The sequence below is a fragment of the Erinaceus europaeus genome, chromosome 17 (genome assembly GCF_950295315.1).
Source record: "Erinaceus europaeus chromosome 17, mEriEur2.1, whole genome shotgun sequence".
Taxonomy (NCBI): Eukaryota; Metazoa; Chordata; class Mammalia; order Eulipotyphla; family Erinaceidae; genus Erinaceus; species Erinaceus europaeus.
In genome coordinates this window covers 12,188,205-12,214,463 of record NC_080178.1, presented here as the reverse complement: position 1 = coordinate 12,214,463, position 26,259 = coordinate 12,188,205, and the positions used below count along the sequence as shown (strand labels likewise).

General features: G+C 39.3%; 1 protein-coding gene and 1 long non-coding RNA gene across 2 annotated transcripts in view; one reads left to right on the top strand and one right to left on the bottom strand.

Moving 5' to 3' along the window:
- Window positions 1–3,007: 3,007 nt before the first annotated feature.
- LOC103116518 (organic anion transporter 7-like) overlaps window positions 3,008–26,259 on the bottom strand; it is a 35,456-nt gene continuing 12,204 nt past the window's right edge. The window contains 8 exon segments of the mRNA XM_060176400.1: window positions 3,008–3,217; window positions 4,498–4,606; window positions 5,647–5,861; window positions 7,016–7,081; window positions 7,083–7,132; window positions 21,030–21,153; window positions 21,254–21,422; window positions 21,523–21,677. Coding sequence (XP_060032383.1) covers window positions 3,010–3,217; window positions 4,498–4,606; window positions 5,647–5,861; window positions 7,016–7,081; window positions 7,083–7,132; window positions 21,030–21,153; window positions 21,254–21,422; window positions 21,523–21,677 — 1,096 coding nt within the window. The 3' untranslated portion in view covers window positions 3,008–3,009.
- LOC132533845 (uncharacterized) lies at window positions 7,718–13,219 on the top strand. Its single transcript, XR_009545585.1, has 2 exons — window positions 7,718–7,866; window positions 12,243–13,219. It is a non-coding gene; the product is annotated as an uncharacterized LOC132533845 (long non-coding RNA).

Here is a 26,259-nt window from a genome sequence, read left to right as displayed (position 1 = left end):
GGAGAAGTACTGCAGGGCTCTCTCTACTCTCCCTTTCCATTTCCACTTCCCACCTCAATTTCTCTCTGTCCCTATCTAATAAATAAAATATTAAAAAAGAAAATTGTCTAGATTTCTCACACACTTTTTCAAATTTCTTTATTAGTGATGTAATACTAACTTATAAAATTATAAGATAATCTGGGTAAAATTCCACATGTTCCCACAACCAGAGTTCCATCATACACTTTTTCAATTGGTCTGCAATATCAATTCTTGTATTTCATCACTTGTCTCTTGGTAGGGTAGAATAACTTTATGACTCTTTTTTCAAATTCTTCTAATGATCTGTGGGTGAACTCAATAAAAGTACATCATCTTATACACAAAATAATTTGGGGGATATTGCTTATTCTTAGTACTATTCTGCTTTTACTCTAGAGTCATTCCAGCTATCATGAAGTATACAACTAGTCCCAATCAACTCTAAATAATATGTGTCAGTCACCTTGCATTTTTATCATCAGTAATCATTGCATTTTGTATGGAGTAATTTTGTAATACACTGGAAAAAGGATTGGTTTTTTTTAACTTTAAGCTTTATTTTTTTTATAGTGATTTACAAAATTACAAAAGGCAGGCATTCCCACCGCCAGAGTCCTGTGTCCCCATTTCCTCCATTGGAATGCAGTGGTTGTCCCAAGATCACAGGTATGTATTGACTATATTTTACCTTATATCAGTGATTTAATGTTGATTGAAAACATTATGAGATTGTTTAATGATTTTCCCAAAATCAAAGAAATATCTTGATTTCTCTCTTTATTTCACTCTTTGATCAGCAGGCTGTTCTTGGAACTGCTTAAAACTGTGTCACTTCACTACAAATATTCTCTTCTTTTGGTTTGTTTGAGCTTTTGTCCTGGGAGAATCATACATCATATACAAAAAAAAAGAAATAAAAACAGCAATTAAACAAGTTTACATTAGTTCCAATAAGTGTATGTATCTAAAGGATGCTCTCCCATAGCCAGTCAGCTTGGATAGGTACAGTTACCACTGTCCGGGGTTTTCAGTAAATCTTGTGACATGATGGGATAAGTAATATGAAGAGACTTGGAAATCTGTTTGTGTAGCTTCTATCCTCAATATTGGAAATCAAGTTCTCTTAAAGTGCCCTTACTTGTACATAAGGAGTTTAGAAATGTTTTGGTGTCCTCTATCATATTATAAAATGAAGTTTCAATTCCTATGAGGGTTATTGCTGGGGCTCAGTTCCAGTAATATGATTCTCCATGTTTTCTTTCTGTTTTTTTCTTCTTTTCATTTTATTTTTTTAACTTTTTTATTTTTTAATTTATTTTCAATTTTGTTGCCCTTGTTGGTTTTTTTGTTTTATTTTTTGTTTTTAAATATGTATTTATTCCTTTTTGTTGCCTTTGTTGTTTTATTGTTGTTGTTATTGATGTTGTTGTTGGGTCAGACAGAGAGGAATGGAGAGAGCGGAAGACACAGAGAAGGAGAGAAAGACACCTACAGACCTGCTTCACCATCTGTGAAGTGACTCCCCTGCAGGTTGGGAGCCAGGACTCTAACAGGGATTCTTATGCTGGTCCTTGCATTTTGCGCCACCTGTGCTTAAGCCACCTGTGCTTAACCCGCTGCGCTACCGCCAGACTCCCACCCTTGTTGTTTTTTATTGTTGGTATTGATGTTGTCGTTGTTGGATAGGACAAAGAGAAATGGAGAGAGGAGGGGAAGACACAGAGAGGGAGAGAAAGACAGACACCTGCAGATCTGCTTGACTGCCTGTGAAGGACTCCCCTGCAGGTGGGGAGCAGGGGCCTGGAACCGGGATCCTTAAGCAGGTCCTTGTGCTTGGTGCCATGTGTGCTTAACCCGTTATGCTATCGCCTGACTCCCCTTTTTATTTGATTTGGTAAGACAGAGAAAAGTTGACAGAGGAGGAGAAGATAGAAAGGGAGAGAGGAAAATAGACATCTGCAGATCTGCTTCAACACTCCTGTAGTGTCACCACTGCCTGAGGGGAGAGAGGGCTTGAACCTGAGTCTTTGTGCCTGACAATGTGTGTGCACAACAAGGTGCGCCACTCACTGGCCTATACATAATTTTAATTATAAAAAAACTTCTTTTTGACCATCATTTTTCTATTTTAATGTTTTTATTACCAGGACAAGTTCACGAAATGAATTTCTCAGGCAAGTGAGAAAGTCTCCTTTCTCAAGTCTCCTTTTATGGTAGGGGCTCATCCTTCTCATTCACTTCTCTCAGACTTGTTAGTTGCCCAGGTGCCCACACGGTTGTTGTACTTGCCTTTATGTGGCAACTTGTCAAACCTACAATACCCAGGTCAGCAGCTATACTAGTACAGAAGCTTCTGTGAAGATAGTTCCTCAAATGTTATTCATAAGTCAGCCAATGCTAAGTAAAGGACATTACTTTCCTTAATGTTCTCTGAATGTCAGTCAGCTGAAGGTCATAAGGGGGAAAAGACGCAACCCCAGATAAAGAAGAGTTTCTATCCCGCTATGCCATTAGTCCTGAGAAATCTGACCTTGTTCTATAAAGACAGATATTACTGGCTGCATTTCTCCAGATAATTAGAATCAGGCGATCACTCTACTATAGGAATCAGCAGTCCCACAGGGCTTACTGTACTTCCCTGGCTAAAGCTGCCAGGATCAGAAAGAAGATAATCAGGGTGGTGGAAACTGTCCCTTTGTGCAGAACTTTTAGGGACATGCATGACACACTAAAGAATATAAATTGCCCTCTTCACCACTTCAAAGAGAGACCAGACTGGTCAGAATGAGTCTGTGTGAACTAGAGTATGGCAGTGTGTTTGAAATCACAACAGAGAGGGATGGATCTATAGTTCAGCCAAAGCCACTGACTACACTGGAATGACCTGGGTCTAGCCATGCTTAGGGGACACCAGTCTCTGCCATGTGTACCTTTCCCATCTCAGATCTGTGTCCCACTTCCCCTCTAGAGTGAGAGGTAGGGTACTCACGCAATCTCCACATCCTGAATGGTGTTAGGGAGAGGCTGATTCCTGGTTTCAGGAAGAAATAAGACAGCAAGGCCACCAAGGATGGGAATAAATCCATAGATGAACCAAGGTAGAGTGGGAGAATACACCTCCAGGATCATCAAGAGAGGACCCAGGGCACCACCAATACAAGCAAAAACTCCAAAGATTCCCACAGTTGTTCCCCTAGGGATAAAACAGCAAAATCCAGGGAAAATTACATTTTCTTTATAATTTATTATTTTATTTTCATTAGGAAGACAGTATAGCAATGTGAAATGTTGAAAGCACACTTGTTTCTGGAGTGGATTCCAATTTGCTATAATTATTAGCGTTTGAGTGCTTAGGAAACATATCTGCCATTTAGGAAATAACATGAATTATGAAATCTACTCTTCAAGTGGTTCACAAGGTGATTTGTGAGGTGTATCGTTTAAGGACTTAACCAATGATTGCTAAAAAGTCTTTTTTCAATAATTTTTGTCTATTGGGTATTATTACCATCATCCCCATCATAGATTGTGTCACACTGACCCTCTAGAGGCATATGAGATATAGGCAGAGGCTTTTTCCTGGTTTCAGGAAGAAACAGGATGGAAAGGCCAACACAGATGGGAATAAACCTATAGATGAAGCAAGGTATAGGGGGAGAATACACCTCCAGGATCATCAAGACAGGAGCCAGGGATGTACTAATACTGGAAAAAAAAAAAAAACTCCAACAATTCCCATGACTGTTCCCCTAGGGAGAAATTCAATAAAATCAGAAAAAATGTGCACATGTAATATATGATTTGTTATATTACTTTCTTTATCAGAGAAATTATAGCAATGTGAAATGTTGCTTCTGAAATGGTCTCTTATTGGCTACATTTCTTAGAGTTTGAGTGCATAAGTCATAATTCAGCCATATGAGAAAAATTGTTATAAAATCTACTCTTCAAGTAGTTCAGAAGATGATGTGAGATGTATCATTTAAGGACTTAAACAACCAATTCTAAAAGGTCAGTTTTCAATTTTTTTTAATTTTTTTTAATTTTATTTATTTATTTTAATATTTATTTTATTTATTTATTCCCTTTGTTGCCCTTGTTGTTTTATTGTTGTAGTTATTATTGTTGTCATTGTTGGATAGGACAGAGAGAAATGGAGAGAGGAGGGGAAGACAGAGAGGAGGAGAGAAAGATAGACACCTGCAGACCTGCTTCACCGCCTGTGAAGCGATTCCCCTGCAGGTGGGGAGCCGGGGCTCGAACCTGGATCCTTATGCCGGTCCTTGTGCTTTGCACCACCTGCGCTTAACCCGCTGCGCTACAGCCCGACTCCCAGTTTTCAAAATCTTTTGCCTGTAAGTTATTACGATAATTTTAATGGATTGTGTTTAGAAGATTAACGGGCCTTCATTGTCTTCCTGTAGTGCACATTGATTAGCTGAGAGGTTAATAGACCACGCATGAGTTTTGTACCTGATTGACGTAGGAATGAGTTCAGATGAATGGATAGTAAGGGAGGTGAAAAAAGCAGAGCCACATCCTACTCCCAAGGTTGCCAAAGCTGACCACACAGTCTGTATTTCTGAAAAGAGGAAGACATCACAGAGAAAGGAAGTATGAGCTGCAGGAGTCAGCATGCCCCTAACTACAAATCGTGATGACCCTACTGTAGAGTCTCCACATGTTTAAAGTATAAAGAGAAAGCTCACAGAAGCAGGAAATGAATGGGTTCTAATAGCAGAGAAAAGGGATTTCTCCATTGTTACGGCTTATTGAAGATATAAAAATGACTTATACTACCAACGTTTCTTGCCTCTCAAAATAAAAGAACTAAGGAAGACTCTCAGTGAGAATTCTTTTTCCTTAATTATTTCCTGTGATTCCACCACACCTTGTATAGTGTTTAGGACTGTCCCACTGGTAGATTCTGAGAGGAGTAAAACAATACAGTTTGAAATATGAGGTCCACATAAAATTTCAACAAACCAAAATGCAGAAGACAATAATTACAGAATACAATTGTGTTCCATGAATTGGAAAATGTGGATAATACCTAGATTTTGAACAATGTTGAATTATCAATAACAAGGGATATAACTGGGATGAGAACAGTCACAATTGGGGAGTCTCTGGAGGTAGGTTTCATGGAGTTAGTTTTTGTGTAACTGAAGGAAATCCATGTGAGATTTACAATACAGAGCAGCATTCTAACAATACTGTTGACCTTCAATGAAAGTATAGTATCCCACAAATCACAGAGAATGTAAATAATATAGCTATGTTGATCTTAATTAAGCATAGAGATTCCTGGTTCTCCTACTTTTACTATCATTTAATTTACTAAGATTGATGCTAAGAGAGGATATATAGACATCTGTGCCTTATTCTTGTGTATATCTTTACTTTCTGAAGACAAGAGACTTCAGGTTTCTACAGTCTACATGACCCCTCTAAACAGAGTTACACTTCTGATGACCCTAAAATAGGTATGAGATTGAATAGTGGATTTTCTCTAAAAGAGGGAGAGGTATATTTTAAATTTCCTTATTGGTTTAATTATTATCAACAAGCCCATTCCAAAATGGATATACATTCTTTCTCGAACTGATGTTTGTTTCTTACCTTGAGGCACAAATATGGTGGCCAGTATGGAGATCCCAAAAAGAAATGAGAAAAGCATATGACTTATTCTACGGCCCAGGTGATTGAGTATCAATAATGCAACAAAATTGCCTGGGAAAGCAATTATACCAAAGAGAGCCTGGATCAGGAAGACATTGCTTCCGAGGTATTGCAGGTCGAAATTCAGACCAAAACAGGAAGCAGCAGTTGAAAATCTAGGATGAAGAAAGATAAAAGACACTTCTTGTATGTGTTATTTTGAAGCCCTGAATATTGTAATAATATTGGTCTTGGGAGACATGGTATTTATAAAGTAAAAGCGTATGAACTATTTGATGGAATTTTGCTTTGCAAGGTTAAGGTTTTAAAATTATCACAAAATTAATGTATGAGGATATGATATAGGTGTTAAGATTTGAATCTCTTGGGTATATCAGAATAATTGGGTTTGTTTTTGCTGTGAATTCAATGGGTTGTTGGAAACCATATCTTAGCATGCCAGTTTTTTCTGTCCTCAGGTCTGGACAACCTATGACCTAGTTAATTATTTCTGGAGTGTTAACAATCTCTTTAACTTCTCAAACACTGACAAGTGCCCATGAGGCCAAAGCTCCACTCTAGCGTGACTTCAATTGCATGATATGTATCTGAGTTGAGTGAGGAGGAAGGTGACTTGCTGGACACTGCAGCCATATATCAGCTAAGATCCCACTAGGGGTTCTAGTTAGAAGAAACCTAGACTGATTGTAAGTGTGCTGGAAGAGATTTGATGGCCTTGCTATTTGTTATCTTTGCCACAGCTCTTCTGCAGACATCCCTTCTCCATTCTGTTTCCCTTGTTAATGAACTTGTTAATGAACTTATACTTGTGCCAGTATAAGCAGCTGTTTTGAAATTCCTTTGATGTATCCTGTAACTCACTAATAAAAAGCAGAAGACCCTGGAAATCAGTACTGCTGTATTTGAGGATGTGGACTCTGCAATCTTATGGTAATACAAATAATTAAAGAAATGAAGAAGAGATTTATAGTTCAATGTCAGTCAAATGATAAAAGTTATCAAAATTATCCCTGCATACAGACTTTTAGTGTCAGAGGTCTTCATGGGACAATTAAAGTTCTTTCAGTTTTTCATAACTTTATTATCTTCTCAATTTCCTATAACTTTCTTTCTTTTTATTTTTGATGTAAGAATTTTTTAGAAATTACAAAAGACCATAATACTTAATATCGCTAAACACAGTAATTGTCTTTAAGTTCCCTTGTGTTTTGTTGATCTCAAGTCTGCCCTTACCACATGTACATCTTGGACAAAATGATGGATTTCATCTACACTCTCTTAATATCCCTCTTGCATCAATGGCACCTACCTTAGAAAGGCCAGGAGACAGATCCTTTTGAGAAGGTTGGGTGTGTGAAACAAGTCTAAACACAATAGGCCTCCTCTGAGCTGCCTTCAGTTCATTGTGCATGGTGAACCTCAAACCCTTCAACAAGAAAGTGTTCAGTTGCAAACAATTGTAGGCATTGTATAACCTCCAGAGTGGACAAAGAAGTGATTTTTCTTCAGTTACTTGAAATTTCAGTTACTAAAATGGTATAATAGGGAGTCGGTGGTAGAGTGCAGTGGGTTAAGTGCACACTGTGCAAAGCACAAGGATCTGGATTCAAGCCCCCAGCTCCCCACCTGCAGGGGAGTAGCTTTATAGGTGGTGAAGTAGGTCTGCAGGTTTCTTTCTCTCCTCCTCTCTGTCTTCCCCTCCTCTCTCTATTTCTCTCTGTCTTATCCAACAATGACGATATCAATAACAACAACAGTAATAACTGCAACAATTAAAAAAAAAGGGCAACAAAAGGAAATAAATAAACAAATATAAAAAAATCTTAAAAAATGGTATAATGGTGAATGGGGGAATTAAACATCCTCAGGAGAAGGAATTTTAGTGATAAGGAATTTCATAGCTGTACACAGAGGCCTGTATGGATGGCTAGGTGTATGACCACAGTAACTTCTCTCTGTCTCAAGTTATATAACAAGAACAAATTATCTCTATGAGCAGTGGAGTTTAAGCAATGAACGCCAGAGATCATCAGAGTCAGAAAAAAGAAATTTATATAAATTACAATAGAAAACTTATGCCAGCAGAGTCAAGATGGTGGCATGGAGACAGCAGCTGGTGTGAGTTCTGCAAGGAAGCTTCTTTCATCCTGGGAATCTCAGGTGAGAGCAGGATTTTTGTCCAGTTGTGGAGGGGGAGAACAGGGGTGTTCAGGGCAACACCAAAGAAGAGTCCTACAACCAACACTTGGACTGGCAAACCAAGGCCAAAGAGAACAAAGGAAACAAGGATTTTTGGCTTCACTATTTCTACATTTACCACACCCCCTACCCCAAAACCAGCCCTGTGCTAGCTGGCTGCTCCTGGCAGGCTTCCAGTGGAGCTAAACTCTTTATCAAGATTCCTGGCTCAGCAGGAGTGTCATCCAAGCCTTGTTTGTTCTTTATGAAGGGGGCTGGAGCTCTGTCTGAGTGACAGAATACCTGACCAATCAGGGTCTCAGATTTACCTGGGAAAGATTACCTATCTCCCTGGATTTACCTCTGGAGTTTGACAATTACTTCTAGTAATTGATTGTCTTTGCTTGGTTTAGGAAGGGGACCAAGTTGTGTGCAGCCAATCTGGAGCAGTCTAAGCTGCAGACTGACTGTGTTTTTTATTCTATTTTATATTATTACAATTATTATTATTATTACTATTATTATATGTACGTGTCTCTTTTCCCTCCTCTCCAGGTTGATCAAAATTAACTGTTGTTGCTTCTTCCATTGATAGTCGACTGAGTGTGCTACTGTTGTGGGAGAAACTTGCTTTTCTCTCTCTCTTTTCTCCACCTCCGTTTTTATCTCCTTCTAGCTGACCCAAAAAATTATTTTCCTTTCACTGCTTTTTTTTCCTTCTTTTTATGTCTATTCACTCGTACTTGTTTGTGCATTATCTTGTGAAATAAGTCTGACTCAGAGTGGACTCTCTTTTTCTTGCTCTCTTAGTGTGTGTGTGTGCATGTGCGCGTGCATGTGGTGTGCGTGTGTGTGTGTGTGTGTGTGTGTGTGTGTGTTTTATTTTTTTCTTTCTCTTCTTGCCATCTCTAGAATTTATACTGGACAGTTGATTTGCATAATTGTCTATTCTTCTATTCTTGCTGTCTTTTTTCTTTTCTTTTCCTTTTGAATTTCATTTGGTTTTGTTTGTTTTTATTGGAGTGGAGGTGTTGCCTGGCTAACTGGTTTTGGTTGAACTGCATCAATCTTTTCCTCAGTTACTGTTGTTGTACTTTCTGAGTTTTGTGACATCTTTGTGAAAAGTCTAGTTTAACATGGCTTGTAATCACAACAACTGAAGAATGAAAGAACAGAAAAATACAAATACATCAATAAAAAAAAAATGGTTCATTCAAGAGCAAATAAAACTGCTACCACAATTAATCAGGATAGGAGCCCAGAAGAAACTCCAAAGAGTTTCTATAGATATAAATAGTAGGGAGTTGGGCGGTTGAGCAGTGGGTTAAGCACACGTGGTGCAAGGATTGATGTAAGGATCCTGGTTCAAGCCCCCGGCTCACCACCTACAGGGGAATCACTTCACAAGCAGTGAAGCAAGTCTTCAGATGTCTTTCTCTCTCCCTCTCTGTCTTCCTTTCCTCTCTCGGTTTCTCTCTGTCCTATCCAACAACAACAACAATAATAATAATAATTACAGCAATGATTAAACAACAAGGGCAACAAAAGGGGAAAAAATGGTCTCCAGGCACAGTGGATTTGTGGTGCAGGCACCAAGCCCCAGCAAAAACCCTGGAGACAAAGAAAAAAAAAAGTATCCAAACAATAATAGACCTCTTAATCACAGAAATGAGGACAATTATTGAAGAAAAGGCTACCAGAAATAGGGAAACAACAGATGAGACCCACAAGGAAAATACTAGCTACTTCGATTAATTAGAAAACTAAAACAGAAATAGCTGAGCTAAAAGGACAACTATCAGAACAAGCTAATACCATAACTTAATTGAAGAAGGAAACTGAGGGAAGGGAACACAGATTAACAGAAGCAGAAAACAGAATTATCCAGACAGGATGAGCTAGAGAAAACTAAAAAGGAGGCAAAATAGCTCAAAAAGAGATTTAGAGACACTGAAAACAACAACAGAGACATATGAGATTATCTCAAAATAAGTAACATTCACATAAATGGCCTAAGAAAGGAAGAAAAGAGGAAGAAGAACTAAACATCCTAGAGGAAATAATAGAAATAAACTCCCCAGCCCTAAACAACAGAAAGAACATTAAGATTCAAGAGGCCCAGAGAGTCCCAAACAGAATCAACCCAGAACTGAAGACACCAAGACATATCACAGTTATAATGAAAAGATCTAAGTGTAAAGAAAGAATCCTAAAGGCTGCAAGAGAAAAAGAAAAAGTCACATACAGGGGAAAACGCATAAGACTATCAGCAGACTTCTCTACTCAGGCTCTAAAAGCCAGAAGAAAATGGCAAGATATCTATCGAGCTCTCAATGAAAAAGAGTTTTAACAAAGGATATTACATCCAGATAGACTTTCATTCAGATTAGATGGAGGGATAAAAAGCCTCTCAGACAGGCAACAGTTAAAGGAGGCAACCATCACGAAGCCTACCTTTAAAGAGGTTCAAAAAGACGTCCTATAAACAAGAGCATCACCATAATGCTTCCCATATATCAGAGCAGATAAAAACTGTTAAATAATGGCACTGCAACACCTTAAATCCATAATATCAGTAAATGTCAATGGCTTAAACTCACCCATTAAAAGGCATAGAATGGGAGGATGGATCAGAAAACCCAAACCAACCACATGCTGTTTGTAAGACCTCACCTAGCCCAACAAGACAAACACAGGCTTGAACTGAAAGAACAGAAAACTATCACACAGACTAATGTACCATAAAAAAGGCAGGAACACCAATTCTCATCTCTGACACAATAGACATTAAATTAAATAAAGTAATAAAAGATAAGCAAGGTCATTACATAATGATCAGAGGATCAATCAACCAAGAAGACTTAACAATTATTAACATCTATGCACCCAATAGGGTCTATCTAAATAATTCAGACACCTACTGAAAGAACTACAAAAATACATCAATAGAAATACAATAATAGTAGACGACTTCAACACCCCACTCTCACACTTAGATCAACTAAGCAGGGAATCAACAAAGAAACAAGAGAAGTAATCAAAGTGAGGGACTGACTAGACCATCTGGACATTTTCAGAGTTCTTCACCCCAAGAAACTAGAATACACACCCTTTTCAAATCCACACAACACATTCTCAAGGATAGATCACATATTGGGTCACAAAGACAGTATCAATAAATTCAAGAACATTGAAATAATCACAAGCATCTTCTCAGACCACAGTGGAGTAAAGCTAGCATTCAACAACAAACAGAAAATTACTAAAAGTCACAGAATTTGAACCTCAACAAGATACTGCTTAATAACTGCATGGTCAAAGAGGTACTCCAACAATAATTAAATTGGTCCTAGAAACAAATGAAAATAAAGACACAAGCTATCAAAATATTTGGGACACAGCTAAAACAATACTAAGAGTGAAACTCATAGCCATACAAGCACACATTCGAGAACAAGAAAAAGCTCAAGTAAACGATCTTACTACATGCCTTAAAGACTTAGAAGAAGAGGAACAAAGTATCCTTAAAGCATCCAGAAGGACTGAAATAAATAAATTAGAGAGTAAATAAACAACACTGAAAATAAAAGAACGATACAAAATATCAATGAAGCCAAATGTTGGTTCTTTGAAAAATTAAACAAAATTGCCATACTGCTAGCCAGACTCACTAAAAAAAAAAAAAGGAGAAGACTCAAATACGTATAGTAGAAGACAATAGAGGATATATAACAACAGACACCAAGGAAATCCAAAAAGTCATGCCAAGTTTCCATGAACAACTGTATGCCACCAAGCTAGAGAATCTGGAAGAAATGGAAGAATTCCTAGAAATATATAACCTTCTAAAACTGAACCAAGAACTACAATGCCTAAATGGACCAATCACAGACAAAGAAATTGAAACAATTATTAAGAATCTTCCCAAGCCTAAAGGCTGGAATAGTGCAGATGAAAAGTTGTGGGGGGGGGAGGGTCCTCCATTTTATAGATAGCTAGTAGGCATATTTTAGTTATATTCCAAAGGGCCCATGTCTATACTAGTTTTTTTTTCCCTGAGCCTGAAATTTGATATGCAGGTGGATCCAAGTTATTGTCTAGGGAGATGATGTCATGGCTGGAAAAAGGACTAGAAAGATGGATCAGGGAAGAGAGTAGCTCCCAAATATGGGAAAGGTGTATAAATATTGTTGACTGTAAACCCCATCTATTTGATGTGATCTGGGGCCTGTATTCAGCTTAGGAGCCTATGTGACCTCTGCATCCCTGTAGATCTGAGCTCACTTTCTGTGGTCCAGCCTTTAGGTTCATGGTTATTCAGTAATTTATTTGGCTTTATATGTTAACTCTTTTTTCAGCCACCAGGTTCCAGATGAAAGCATGATGCCAACCACACTTCCCTGGACAGACAACCCCACTAATGTGTCCTGGTGCTCCAGTTCCCCAGAACTCCACCCCTCTAGGGAAGGAGAGAGGCAGACTGGGAGTATGGATAGACCTGTCCATGCCCATGTTCAGAAGGGAAGCAATTATAGAAGCCAGACCTTACACCTTCTGCACCCCACAATGACCTTGGGTCCATACTCCCAGAGGGTTATAGAATAGGAAAGCTATCAGGATAGGAGATGGAATATGGAGTTCTGGTGGTGGGAACTATGTGTAGTTGTACCCCTTTCATCCAATATTTTGTCAGTGTTTCTAAAGAAACTATTACACAAACAAGGAGACCCTTCACAGAATGGGAGCTCTTCACATGCCATACATCAGACACCAAAATACATAAAGAGCTCACCAAACTTAGCAACAAAAAAGAAAATGACTCCATCCAAAAATGGGCAGAGGATATGAACAGAATATTCACTACAAAACAGATCCAAAAGCCTAACAAACACTTGAAAAATTGCTCAGGTTACTGATTTTCAGGGAAATGCAAATAATAACAACACTGAGATTCCACTGCATGCCTGTGAGAATTGCATACACCAAAAATGACAGCAGCAACACGTGCTGGAGAGGTTGTGGGGACAAAGGAACCCTTCTGTGCTACTAATGGGAATGTAAATTGGTCCATTCTCTGTGATGAGCAGACTGGAGAACTCTCACAAGGATAGAAATAGTCCTCCCATATGACCCAGTAATTCCTCTTCTAGTGATATATCCTGAGGGCTCCATAACACCTATCCAAAAAGATTTGTTTATACCTATGTTCATAGCAGCACAATTCGTAATACCTAAAACCTGGAAGCAACCCAGATGCCCAAAAACAAATGAATGCCTGAGAAAGCTGTGGCATATTTACACAATAAAATACTATTCAGCTATTAAGAACAATGAACCCACCTTCTCTAATGGATGGAGCTAGAAGGAATTATGTAAAGTGAGCTAAGTCAGAAAGACAAAGATGAGTATGGAATGATCCCACTCAAAAACAGAAGTTAAGAAAGAAGAACAGAAAGGGAAACTCAAAGCAGAAGCTGACTGAGTTTGGACTATTGCACCAAAGTAAAAATCTCTGGGTGGAGGGTGAGGGTATATTTTCAGCTTCACTGGGGGGAAGGGGGAAATAGTTTTTACTTAAACCTGGAGATGTTCTTCATCTTCTATTACATGTCCCCCATTCACTCCAAAGTTAACCCAGTCAGACAAAGTAAGGACTACAAAAGCTGAATAGGGTCAAGAGACTGGCATACTTTAATGATGACTCTTTAGTCACTACCAGGCCAACCCATCACCTGCGGCTCTAGTCAGGGATCCCTGAGGTTCCCACATAAGACATGATAGGCCTAGACCTCTAACAGATCCCTCTCGCCATTGTCACTTGGCAGGAGCAAAGTCAGGCTTGCTGTATGGCACAGCCCCAGCAGGCTAGGGCTAACCACAAAGCAGGGAGTCCCAAGACTAAACTGAAGTTATTTTTCCTTACATTGATAATTTGAATACTTACTGGCTATTGAAAATACATAAGTATTACCTGAGGACAATGGCAGAGGCAAGTCAGGCCTGCTGTATGGCACAGCCCCAGCAGGCTAGGGCTAACTGCAAAGTGGGGAGTCCTAAGACTAAACTGAAGCTATTTTTCCTTACATTGATAATTTAAAGACCTATTGGCTATATTGGATATGCACAGATAATACCTAGGGACAATAAAAGGAGATCCTTGGGGGAACTTCACTGTGACAATTATGGCAGTGAGTATGACAAGACCAAAAATGATCTAAGAGCAGAAGCTGCTGTACCCATTGAAAGGCTTTCAGAAAAAGAGCTACTTATCACCACTACAGTTTCTCAATCAGCTGGACTCAGACCAAAAGCCAGAATTACAGGTGGTTTGTAGAATGAGTGGTAGACTGATCTCCATCTAAATATAAAGAGACCCTATTGCTTACCCTCACCCATAAACTCCCTGCTCCCACTTATAGGCATCCATGAAGAATATAGGGATTGTATAGTTAAATAGCTAACATTAGGATATATGGGGAGAAGTTAGTAAACTTTCATATAGGTATAAATTAGTGAACTTTCATATATGCAAAGGTTAACCAGAAGAGAGCCCCCATAGAGTATGCTTACTTTACAGCAGATTTCTTTAGGTGGACAGCTTACTATATTTAAAAAAAAAAAAAAAAAAAAAAGCTTGGTCTATGATCTAGTTAGACCCATCCAAGAATGGGTTAAGAATAAAAGTCATTAGATTTAGTTCCAGGGAGAAATGTTTATTCATACAGAAGGTCAGAAGGGAGATGGTCAAAACACAGATGGTCATTTCAAGGGAAAATTTAGACTACTCCAGACCAAGGAAACTGTCAAGGGTAGATTTAGGCTACCCCAGACCCAAGAAACTTTCAACGGAAGATTAGGATGCCCCAGACCTAAGGAACTTTTTTTTAAATCTATTTATTTATTTATTTATTCCCTTTTGTTGCCCTTTTTGTTTTATCATTGTAGTCGTTGCTGGATAGGACAGAGAGAAATGGAGAGAGGAGGGGAAGACAGAGAGGGAGAGAAAGATAGACACCTGCAGACCTGCTTCACCACTTCTGAAGTGACTCCCCTGCAGGCAGGGAGCCAGGGTTGGAACCGGGATCCTTACATTGGTCCCTGCGCTTTGCGCCACATACGGTTAACCCGCTGCGCTACAGCCTAACTCCCATCTAGGGAACTTTTTAAAGAATATATACTGCTACTACTACTACTAATAATAATAATAATGTTGTTTAAGGTTATCCCTGATGTTAATGAAAACAATTATACATGACATCATCTGTATCCTTGATGTTAGTGAAAACAATGATACATGATGTCAACTATACCTGGACAAAAAGTGTTTTAAAAAATGCTCTGTAGAGAGACGCCACAGACACTTCTCTCCTGCACCTAAAGCAGCTGATGTGTCACTCGTTCATCTCGCCAACGCCCCCTTTCCTTCAGGGACTCTTAGCTACTTTCACCAGGGCTGGCTCCAAGCAGTCACTGGTCATCTTCATCAGAAACAACATAATAGACCTCTTTGTAGGCTCCTATAGGACCTTGACTTCAATGCGAATAAATAATCGTAGGGAACATTCCATTCTCCAAAGGGAAATTGGACAACATACTCTACCTACTGAAATTCATGCAGCCTGGAATGTTCCTAACAGTGATAACAGAATGTGAGCTCAGACTTACAGCGATGCCACAGTTACATAGGCTCCTGTGTTGAATATTGGCCCCAGCTCAAACTGGTGGAGTTTACAGTTAACAATATTTATATACTTTCCCTATATTTGGGAGCTACTCTCTTCCCTGACCTAACTTGCTAGTCCTTTTTCCAATTATGACACCATCTCCCCAGAAATAACCTGGGTCCACCCGCATATTAGTCAGGCTAAGGCAAAAATTAGTAAAGTCGAGTCAGGTGGTAGCGTGGCAGGTTAAGTACAAATAGCGCAAAGCACAAAAGTTAGTAAAGTCATGGGTCCTCTGGAATATACCTAAAATAGACCAACTAGCTTTTCCCAAAACAGAGACTCCAAATTTTCACCTGCAATATTCTTGCATCTAGGTTCATTATTAGTCAACAATTTGTTCTGCATCATATCTTAACTCTTTTTCAGTCACCAGGTTCCAGATGCTACCATGATGTCAACCCAACTTCCTTGGGCAGAGGACCCCACCATGTGTCAAGGAGCCGTGCCTCCCCAGATTTCCTGTCCCACTAGGGAAAGAAAGAGACAGGCTGGGGTATGGATCAGCCTGCCAATAACCATATTCAGCAGGGAAGCAATTAGAGATGCCAGACCTCCCACTTTCTTCACCACACAATGATCCTGGGTCCATACTCCAAGAGGGATAAAGAACAGGAAAAATATCAAGGGAGGGAATTGGATATGGAGCTCTGGTAGTGGACATTGTACAGAATTATACCTCTCTTAACCTATAGTCTTGTCAATATTTCCATTTTGTAAATTTAAAAAAGAGAAATAAATGAAGGAAATTATACACCAACAGAGGCAAGTCTCCAATGGTAAAATGCAGGGTCTACAGTGTGAAATTTGGACTTGGCATAATATCCAATAATTTTTGTTGGTACACGAACACTGAACATCATTGTTCAAACCTAAACTAGAAGTGGGGGGTTATTGGTACACAGGTATAGTTAACCTGAGGCTGACTTCAACCTAGGACCCTACTTGGAACTTAACAGTAACAAAGGATTGTGGGTGTGTATGAAATTATATAAGCACTTACATTCCAGAAATGCACTCATTGTCCCTGCAAATTCAGCTGCAGCTAGCTGTCCCTGCCTGTTCTCCTGCTGTCCAGGACGCACTGTATGTCACGTCCCATAGTAAGCGGATATGTGTAGTCAAGATCTGGTTATTAACTTATGGACTCATGGCCTTGGCCTAGCCTATCTCTGTCCAATTGCTTATTTTGCTGTATCTAAGTAATACCATACCATACCCCTAAACCTTGATGTAATAAACACTCCCCTTTTGGGTAAGCTCAACCAAAACCATCCCCAAATTTTTACTTTGTAATGACTATAAATTTTGCCATTGGAAGAAGACTCAGTCACTGTGGTAGCTGATTGAATGCAAACCTCTTAATGTCTCTTTTCCAAACCTGCACCTGACTTCTTCCTAATAAAGTGTTTGCATGTCAAAAAAATTGTATGACTTTATAGCTGATACACTTTCTTCTTCTAGCGTTTGCCCTTCTTCCGTAGCCAGTCAACAGGTCAGGTTGAAAGCTGTCAGGAGCTGCTTGTTGCTGGCTTTGAAAGTGACTGGGATCCATGTGGATTCAGTCGACTAGGAAGGATCGTCAGTTTCCCCAATGAATGGGTACTCACAGGATGCACCACGAGAAGGTCGATCCAATGCATCCCGCTGATACACTAATTCACACCTAGTGCAATTTGCTAGTATTTTTTCACGTTTACATCCCATCCATAACTCCTTAATTTTTTTATAGATGAATTATTTCTGCTATTATGATTCATGGCTTCACAGTATGTTGAAGAAAAAAGCAGAGGCATATGGTAAAAACTAAAAAATACAAAATGGTATTAAGATTCACAAAAAAATGAAATGGTTTCCACAGACAGGTGGAAAATGAAACAGGGGCCTACAAACAGTCTTAAAAACTGGTTGAAAGTTTATTGGCATCATCAAACAAGTAAATGCAGGAGAATTTGATATTTACTTAAACTTCACTAAAATCCTTAGTCTATTTCCTCCCTAACTTGAAGACAGACCCCATAAACCTAATACTGGCCTGGATGCAATAATTGACACTCAACATTTTAACAATTGGGAGAAAGGCTAAGCTTATCAGATAAAGAACAGACTACAAAAGCTGGGAAAGGACAAGAGACTGGCTCACTTAATAATGTCCACTTTGGCCACTATCAGGCCAACATATCACCTTGGGTCCTAATCATGGAATCCTTGGATTCCCACATAGATACAATGAGCCTAAACACTATCTCCACGATCATGGGTCACTCTTTCAAGAATGTCATCACAAGCCTTTTTGAGGGCCTCTCCAGAAACTTATGTTCACTGTAAACTAGCTATGGTAAGGACTGCCCCACTCTCCAAAGGGAGGCTGGATCATCCTACCCTGCCACTCAAAGAAGACTGGCCCTGAAATAAGTGCAGCCTAGAATGTCCCCTGCTGTGAACATGAACTGTAAGCTCAGGCTGACAGGGAATTTTAGGTTATGCAGGCAGGCTCCTGTGCTAAATATGAATATATATGGGCCCTAGGTCAGAATAATGGGGCAATTAATTGTATTTATATATGTTCTTTATGTTTGAGAGCTACTCTTTGCCCTAATCCAGCTTTCTAGTTCAGTCTTCAACTCTGAAATCATCTTGCCAGACAACATTTCTAGTCCACCTCCATTTAACTATCAGGTGAAGCAAAGATTGCTGAAGTCATGGATCTCTAGGAACATACCTAAAATAGACTTCCAAGCTTCTTCCCACACTCGTGTCCCTAATTCTCATCTACTCTCTTCTTACTTTTTGGTTCCTGTTTATTAAACATTTGTCCTCCTTTATATCTTATTGCTTTCAGCCACCTAGTTGCAGATGCTGCTTTGATTCCATGCTGACCTCCATAGGCAGATGACCTCACTAAATATGCCCCAGGATATCACCTCTCCAGAGCCCTACTCCACTGGGGAAAGAGAACAAGTTCTGGGGATATGGATCAACCTGAAAATGCCCATATCCAGCAAAGAAGCAATTTCAGAAGTCTGATCTCCCACCTTCTGCACCCCAAGAAGAACTTTGGTCCATACTCCCAAAGGCATAAATAATAGTGGAAGATCATCAGAGAGCTCTGAACCCCAATTCCATGAAGACATGAAGTGTTTGTCACCAGGAATCTTGTTTTTATACCATCATTGAAAGTAAAGCTATTCTGGAAAACACCAAAGGAAGCCAGGCACTGTTTCTATTATCTGAAAGAGAAGAGGAAAATAAGAAGGACACTCAGAATCAGTAATAAGTAAGGGTGTAATGTAGAAAGGAAGTGAATGAAGGAGCATAGAAAAAATGAACAAACACCACACAGATGACTGGCTAAAGAAGCTATGGGTTATGTATTCCATGGAATACTACTTTGAAATCAGAAAAAGGTGATAATGTGTCCTTTGGGACAAAATAGATGGAACTGGAAGTGATTATGCTTAGCGAAATAAGTAGAGACGAAAGACAAATACCAAATGGTTTCACTCATATGTGGAATCTAAAGATCTGATTTACATGAACTTGCCAAAAACACAAAATCCAAAGACAATATAAGCAAGCAAACTGTTCTTAAGACTTATGAGAATTATGGTGGTTATTTTTGTAAACTGGAAGGGTAGCAATACAGAACTTTGGTGGTGGGTGTAATTTTATAATATTGTAACAATGTTTTTATTTATTGTAGCAATAAATAAAAAATTTAATGGGCGAAATAATTAGATAAATGATAAAGATAGATGTAGATATAAATTATATATATATAAAGATACCTACAGTTGATAGATGATGATAGATGATAAATATAGATAGATATATACATGATAGATAAAGATAGATGATAGACTGACAGATAGATAGATAGATAGATAGATAGATAGATAGATAGATAGATGATACATATGTAATAGATAAAGTCAACTCATATCTGCAACTCTGGGAGAACTACTGCAGTTTCCTCTGTAGGGGATGGCAACACACAGCTCTTATGGTAGGAACCTTATGGTATTATTCCACTATTACCTTATAATTTTAAATCAATATTAAAACACAAAAATTTTTCAGGAAAAATTTGGATATCTATAGTTTCACTAAGTTGTTGACAATTTATTTTTTTAATTTTTTATTATCTTTATTTATTTATTGGATAGAGACAGCCAAAAGTCAAGAGGGAATGGGGGGGCTAGAGAGGAAGAGAAGCAGAGAGGCAGCTGCAGCCATGCTTCATCACTCAAAACCTTTCCCCCTGCAGGTGGGGACAGGGGACCCCAACCTAGGACCTTGCCTATTGTAACATGGCTCAACCAGGTGTGCCACCACCCAGCCCCCGAACAATTTCTTTTAATTTAACATACACACCAAATATCTTAGTCATGAAAACTGATATACTGCGTTAAATGGTAATAACTTGAATAGGAGTATTCCAGAAGAAAGTTTTTTTTTAAGTTTATGGGAGTTGTGCGGTAGTGCACGTGGCTCAAAGTGTAAGGACCAGTGTCAGGATCCCAGTTAGAGGCTCGGGCTCCCCACCTATAGGGGAGTCTCTTCACAGACGGTGAAGCAGGTCTGCAGGTTTCTTTCTCTCCCCCTCTCTGTCTTCCCTTTCTCTCTCCACTTCTCTGTCCTATCCAACAATGATGACATCAATAACAACAACAATAACTACAATGACAATAAAAAACAAGGGCAACAAAAAAGGTAATAAATAAATATTCTTTAAAATCTTTAAAAAATTTTAAGTCTGTATCTAAAGTAAATCACTGCTAATACAAAAGGTGTTTCACTTCTTTTTAAGTGTTTTGTTGCTGTTGTTTGCTTTTTCTTATTGTCAACAATGTTACTGCTGCCTGCAGGATAGGTCCCCACTCCCTGTGATAATTTTTCCCTGTATTCCATTGTCTCCTGAAAAATCATCCTGTATGATGCAGCAAATCCTAACCATCTGACTTTCAAAGTGAACCAAATTCACAACTAACTTGGTTATAATAATAATAATCTATCGCTTTCCTAAACCCTAAGACAGAAAGAAATTACTATGGGAGGACAGATTCTGTGAGATTATGATCACGTCTTTTCCATATACACTGAGTGTAAACTGCCAGAAGACCAGTTGTATTTTGAAGTTATTCAGGAATATCCGACTGCACTCCACAGTGATTAGACCACTTTACAATCTCCTCACTAGCTGGTAAAGTTTTCCTTTTCTCCAAAGCCTTTGAACATTTGTTACCTATCATTATGTAATAGCCATTCAAATAAGCATATAGTAATCTCTTACTGAGGGTTTGATTTGCATTCCTCTGACAGTAATGTAGTGACTCTTTTCATAGTTGGAGCTTACATTTCCATTGCCAAAATGTTTATTTACAGCCTTCCATCCCATAACCAGCCTCCCATGCTCCTTACCTCCAGGGTCAGAGTGTTTTCAACATCCTTTTTGCCATTACGATGTGCAGCTTTTCTCAGTTCCTTTAAGGCCTCCTCGGGTCTGTTGGAGATAATCAGCCACAGAGCAGACTGTGCCACCCACCTGACCAAGACACATCGTGTGGAACAGACACTTATACGCTGAATCTGTCAACATTTGCATACCAGTATCCCACAGAACAAAACAAAAAGAAAGCTCATACCTAATGCACAGAAATAAGACAAATAATGGAACAGACACCACTAGCTGGAGTATATGCCAGTCTCTAAAGACAAACGCCAGACCTCCCAAGGTTGCCTGTCCAATACACGTGGCAAAGGATGTCATTGTTATTCCCAATGCCTGGAACCGGGGCACTGTCCACTCTACAACTGAAAAAAAAAAAACACAGAATTTTTATTTCAAACAAAGGTAGAATTTCAAGTCAATGTTAATACTAGAAAAATACTGAAGATACAGAATAAGACTTACTGAGAAAAATACTATTTGCCACAATAGGTATGTATGAAATCCCAGATAAGAAACGGAGTGAGCAGTACATGGGGAAGTTGGGAACAAATGTTACACAAGTGCTAGTAATGGCCAACAAAAAGGTACACCATCTGAAGACCATCCTCCTCCCAAACCTGAGAGAGAGAGAGAGAGATACATAGAGATAGAGAGATTGGGGGAGAGAGAAGCAAGCTAGATTATGGGGGCAATGTCAACAGTGCAAAATTTAATAACATTAAAACATTCTTAACCCACAAAATCAATGTATAATATAGCAATTTGCAGAAATAAACATACTTGTCTATGAATTAATCCTGAGTATAGGAAGGCTCTTTCTCTAATTTGTGACTATCAGAATTGTCATCACTCCAAATCAAACAGAGATGCAGCTCTATTGTAAACTTTAAAATAAATCTCACTTATGGTAGCACATGCACTTAGCATAGTTGAGTCTATATTATGATTAGAACACAAGGAATATAAATGTATTGATCAATCTGAGAATACATAAGTCATGACAAAACTGATGTAAAAGAAATAGTTGCATAAAATTAAATCTCAGTTGTTGATGGGTTGTATAATAGACCCTCCCTTTTGACTTGGAATTTCTGCTGCATGCAAGATAATTCTAGAGAAATCTGCAAGACAATGATGCCAGAAGCACATCATATTCATGAATTTTACAAAGACAAGGTTGTGACATATTGGTTCAGCCCATACATCTACGATACGAGATACGATACGGATACGAGAATCCGGCATGAAGCCCAGCCAGTCTATCTTGGCATTACTCTCGATTGCACTCTGTCATTTCACGATCATCTCATAAAAACTGCAGCAAAGGTAGGTGCGAGGAATAACATCATTGCAAGACTGGCCAGCTCCTCATGGGGCGCGAGCGCTTCCACACTATGATCATCATCTCTGGCATTATGCTATTCCACTGCAGAATACTGTGCCCCAGTATGGTTCCATAGCCCCCATGTCCACTTGGTCGATTCCAAATTATATTCCTCCATGAGGATCATTTCTGGAACCATCCGTTCCACCCCGGTTCCATGGCTGCCAGTTCTTAGCAACATCGCCCCGCCAGATATTCGTCGGGATGCAGCATCATCTAAGTTCATTTCCCACGTCTACGCTCAACCGGACCTGCCAATATACACGGATATCTTCGCCCACCCTGTCCAACGCTTGACGTCTCGTCACCCAATCTGGTCCCCTATGCCTATACTGAACTTCTCTGTTCCAGTCTCTTGGAAACAGAGTTGGCAGTCAGCTGAGGTAAAGAACAAACACCTCATCACAGACCCCTGCAAGCGTCAACCCGGCTTTGACCTAGCACGTTATGATTGGGCCCTCCTCCATCGCTATCGAACATGCCATGGCCGGTGCGCCACTATGTTCCATCGCTGGGGAGCCAGAGACACCCGAACTGCCCCTGCGGCTACAGACAGACTATGACCCACATAGTCAACGACTGCCACCTCTCCAGATTCAAAGGAGGTCTCGAAACTTTACATCAGGCTCAACCTGACGCTGTTGACTGGCTATGGAAGAAGGGCAAATGCTAGAAGAAGAAGAAGCCCATACATCTCCATATGCATGGGCCCAAGATCAAACCCACTGTCCCAACCTGCAGGGTGGAGGCTTCATGACTGATGAAGTAGTGAAGCAGGGGATTCTTTTGTATTGTATCTCCCTTTGCACTCTCAATTTCTTTTTTTCTTACTTTTATAAATTTTATTAGTGACCGTATTGATTATAAAGTAACAGGTAGATAATTCCACATTGTTCCCACTACCAGACTTGTGGGTCTGCTTCCCTCCATTGGAAGCTAGAGTAGTCCTCCCAACACCAGAGATATGGAGTAACTATTATTTCTTTAATTCTCTGTCTATATTTGTATGTATTTTCCCTTTTTATATGGTCCTGTCTTCTCTTCCTAAGTCACAGCTACACTTATTACTACTTCTGAAAGTCCTTCCTTTTGTCCTCTTCTCACTCCAGGTCCTCATGGAGTTCAGAGCCTTCTGGTCATCTTTCCCTCATTTCTCTCTCACTGAGAGTATGAACTATTATTCCTTATAGGGTGCAGGTGGGAGTTCTGGCTTCTGTAATTGCATCCCTGTTGGACATGGGCAAGGCAGGTCTATCCATACCCCCAGCCTATTTCTATCTTTCCCTATTGGCTCTGGACACATCTGTGAGGTCATCTGCCTAGGGCAGTCAGGATTAAATTATGATAGCATCTGCAACTGGGTGACTGAAAGTCATTAAGATATAAAGCAGAATAATTAATGAATAGGAACAAAAAAGTAGGAATAGAGGAGATGAGTATAGTGACCTCAGTGTGAAAGAACTGAGGAAAACTATTTTAGGTATGCCCTTAGGGGTCCATGCCATTTATAGTGTTTGCTTGAGTTTGATAGCTAATATAGAGGTGGGCAAAAATATTGTCTGGGCTGTATCCAGAGACTTCACGTGTGGAATGACAACCCTTCAGCTTCATTACTTGGGTGAGACCTTTCCTTTCATAGTATACTCTAATTCCATCTCAGGTGGTTCAATTTCTAACACGGTCCCAAAACCTAGATATACACCAGTTTCTGTGAGAGAGAGCATATGTTCACATGTATCCATAAACTACTGCAAAATATATACCTGAAAGCAGAAGTACACTAGAGTTTGCAGTGAGTATCCCCCTAACACTTCCTCTCCACTATTCCAAGCTTTGGGTCCATGATTGCTCAACAATTTGTTTGGCTTTGTATGTTAACTCTCTTTTCAGTCACCAGGTTCCAGATGTCATCAGATGTCCCTGGACTGAAGACCCCACCAATGTGTGCTGGAGCTCTGCTTCCCCAGAGACCCACCCTACTAGGGAAAGAGAGAGACAGGCTGGAAGTATGGACTGACCAGTCAACGCCCGTGTTCAGCTGGGAAGCAATTACAGAAGCCAGACCTTCCACCTTCTACAACCCACAATGACCCTGGGTCCATGCTCCCAGAGGGCTAGAGAGTGGGGAAGCTATCAGGGGAGAGGGTGGGATATGGAGATTGGGTGGTGGGAATTGGGTGGAATTGTACCCCTCCTAACCTATGGTTTTGTTAATTTATCCTTTCTTAAATAAATAAAATAATAAAATATATATATATATATATATATATATTGTCTGGGAAGATGGTATCAGAGTTGAGAATAGGCATAGAATGCTGGATTAGGGCAGAGAGTAGTTCTCAAACTTGAAGAAAATATGTACATAAAGTTAATGTTTACCCCATCAACCTGACCCAGGGAGAATATATATAATATATATTCATATTTGAATATATATAATAGATTATATATATATATATATATATATATATATATCATTACACAGGCTCTGAGCCCATGTAACCTCTGAGTTCTCGTTGCTTTGAGCTCATAGGTAATGATAACAGCTGGGAACATTCTAGGCTGCACTCATTTAAGGACCAGACTTCCTCAAGAAAGACCAAGGCTTTCACTTGTGAACAAAGCCCTAAAACCTAGATATAGACCAGGTCCCATGAGATAGGGCATATGTACATATGTATCCATAAATTAGGGCAAAATATATACCTTAGAACAAAAATGCACAATAGTCTGCAGTGTCTCAATCAGTGCAGCAAGCTAACAGAAAGACCTTAAAAAGACAACATAAAATACCTAATCAAATTGTTTCTAATTAGACCTAGATACCTTCCTCACCTAATTCCTATTACATTTTTTATATTTGGAGGAAAATATTGGTGGAACACTTTCCCTCCTAAACCTCAAGGTTATCTTTGAAGACACAAACCCAGTTGCAAGGAAGACTAAATCAAAAGCAAATTAATGAGACTACATCAATTTTAAAAGCTTCTGTACAGCAGAAGAAACCATAACCCAAATGCAAAGACCCCTGAAAGAATGGGAGAAAATCTTCACATGTCATGCATGAGACAAGAAGCTATTAACCAACCCCACAGTCAATCTTTTATGCGATGCAGCCAAGTCCCTTTTAAGTTTTAGTTTTAACTTGATTTAATTTTAACAGTGTTTTTAAATTGCCAATACAATTCAAATAATGGCTTTTTCTTTGAAATATTAAATCAACTATAATCTTCGACCAGGGAGACAAGAAACAACTGGCTATGGCCCAATTTAACTATAGCTCTATGTAAATAGCATTAAAGGACATAAATCAGGGTGAACTCCTGTGTGACAGAGAAATACTAACAATGGGATTGGCAAAGTCAACCGAATTCCCAAATAACTTGGTTATAATAACAATCTATCACTTTCCTAAACCCTAAGACAGAAAGAACCCTGCCCATTGTCTATAAAACCCATATTTCTCCCAGTCCTGGAGCCTCAGCAGCAGGGCTCATTTCTCAGAAGGCATCTCTTGCCCAGACCAATTGATGCTGTATCTGTTGATTACAGCCAAATAAATGCAACCAGTACAATCACAACATGTTTCACTTTGGACTGTGTCCACAGACAAGCCTGCAAAGTCAACCCTTCAGCTCCAGTACTCTGGTGAGACCTTTCTTAGTTTAAAGAACTCCTTCACTCCATTTCAGGTGGTACACTTCCTAACAAAGCCACAGCACCTAGGTCCAAGAGACAGGGGACATGTGCACATGTGTCCATAAATTATGGTAAAATATATACCTTAAAGCAAAAGTGACTCAATCAGTGCAGCA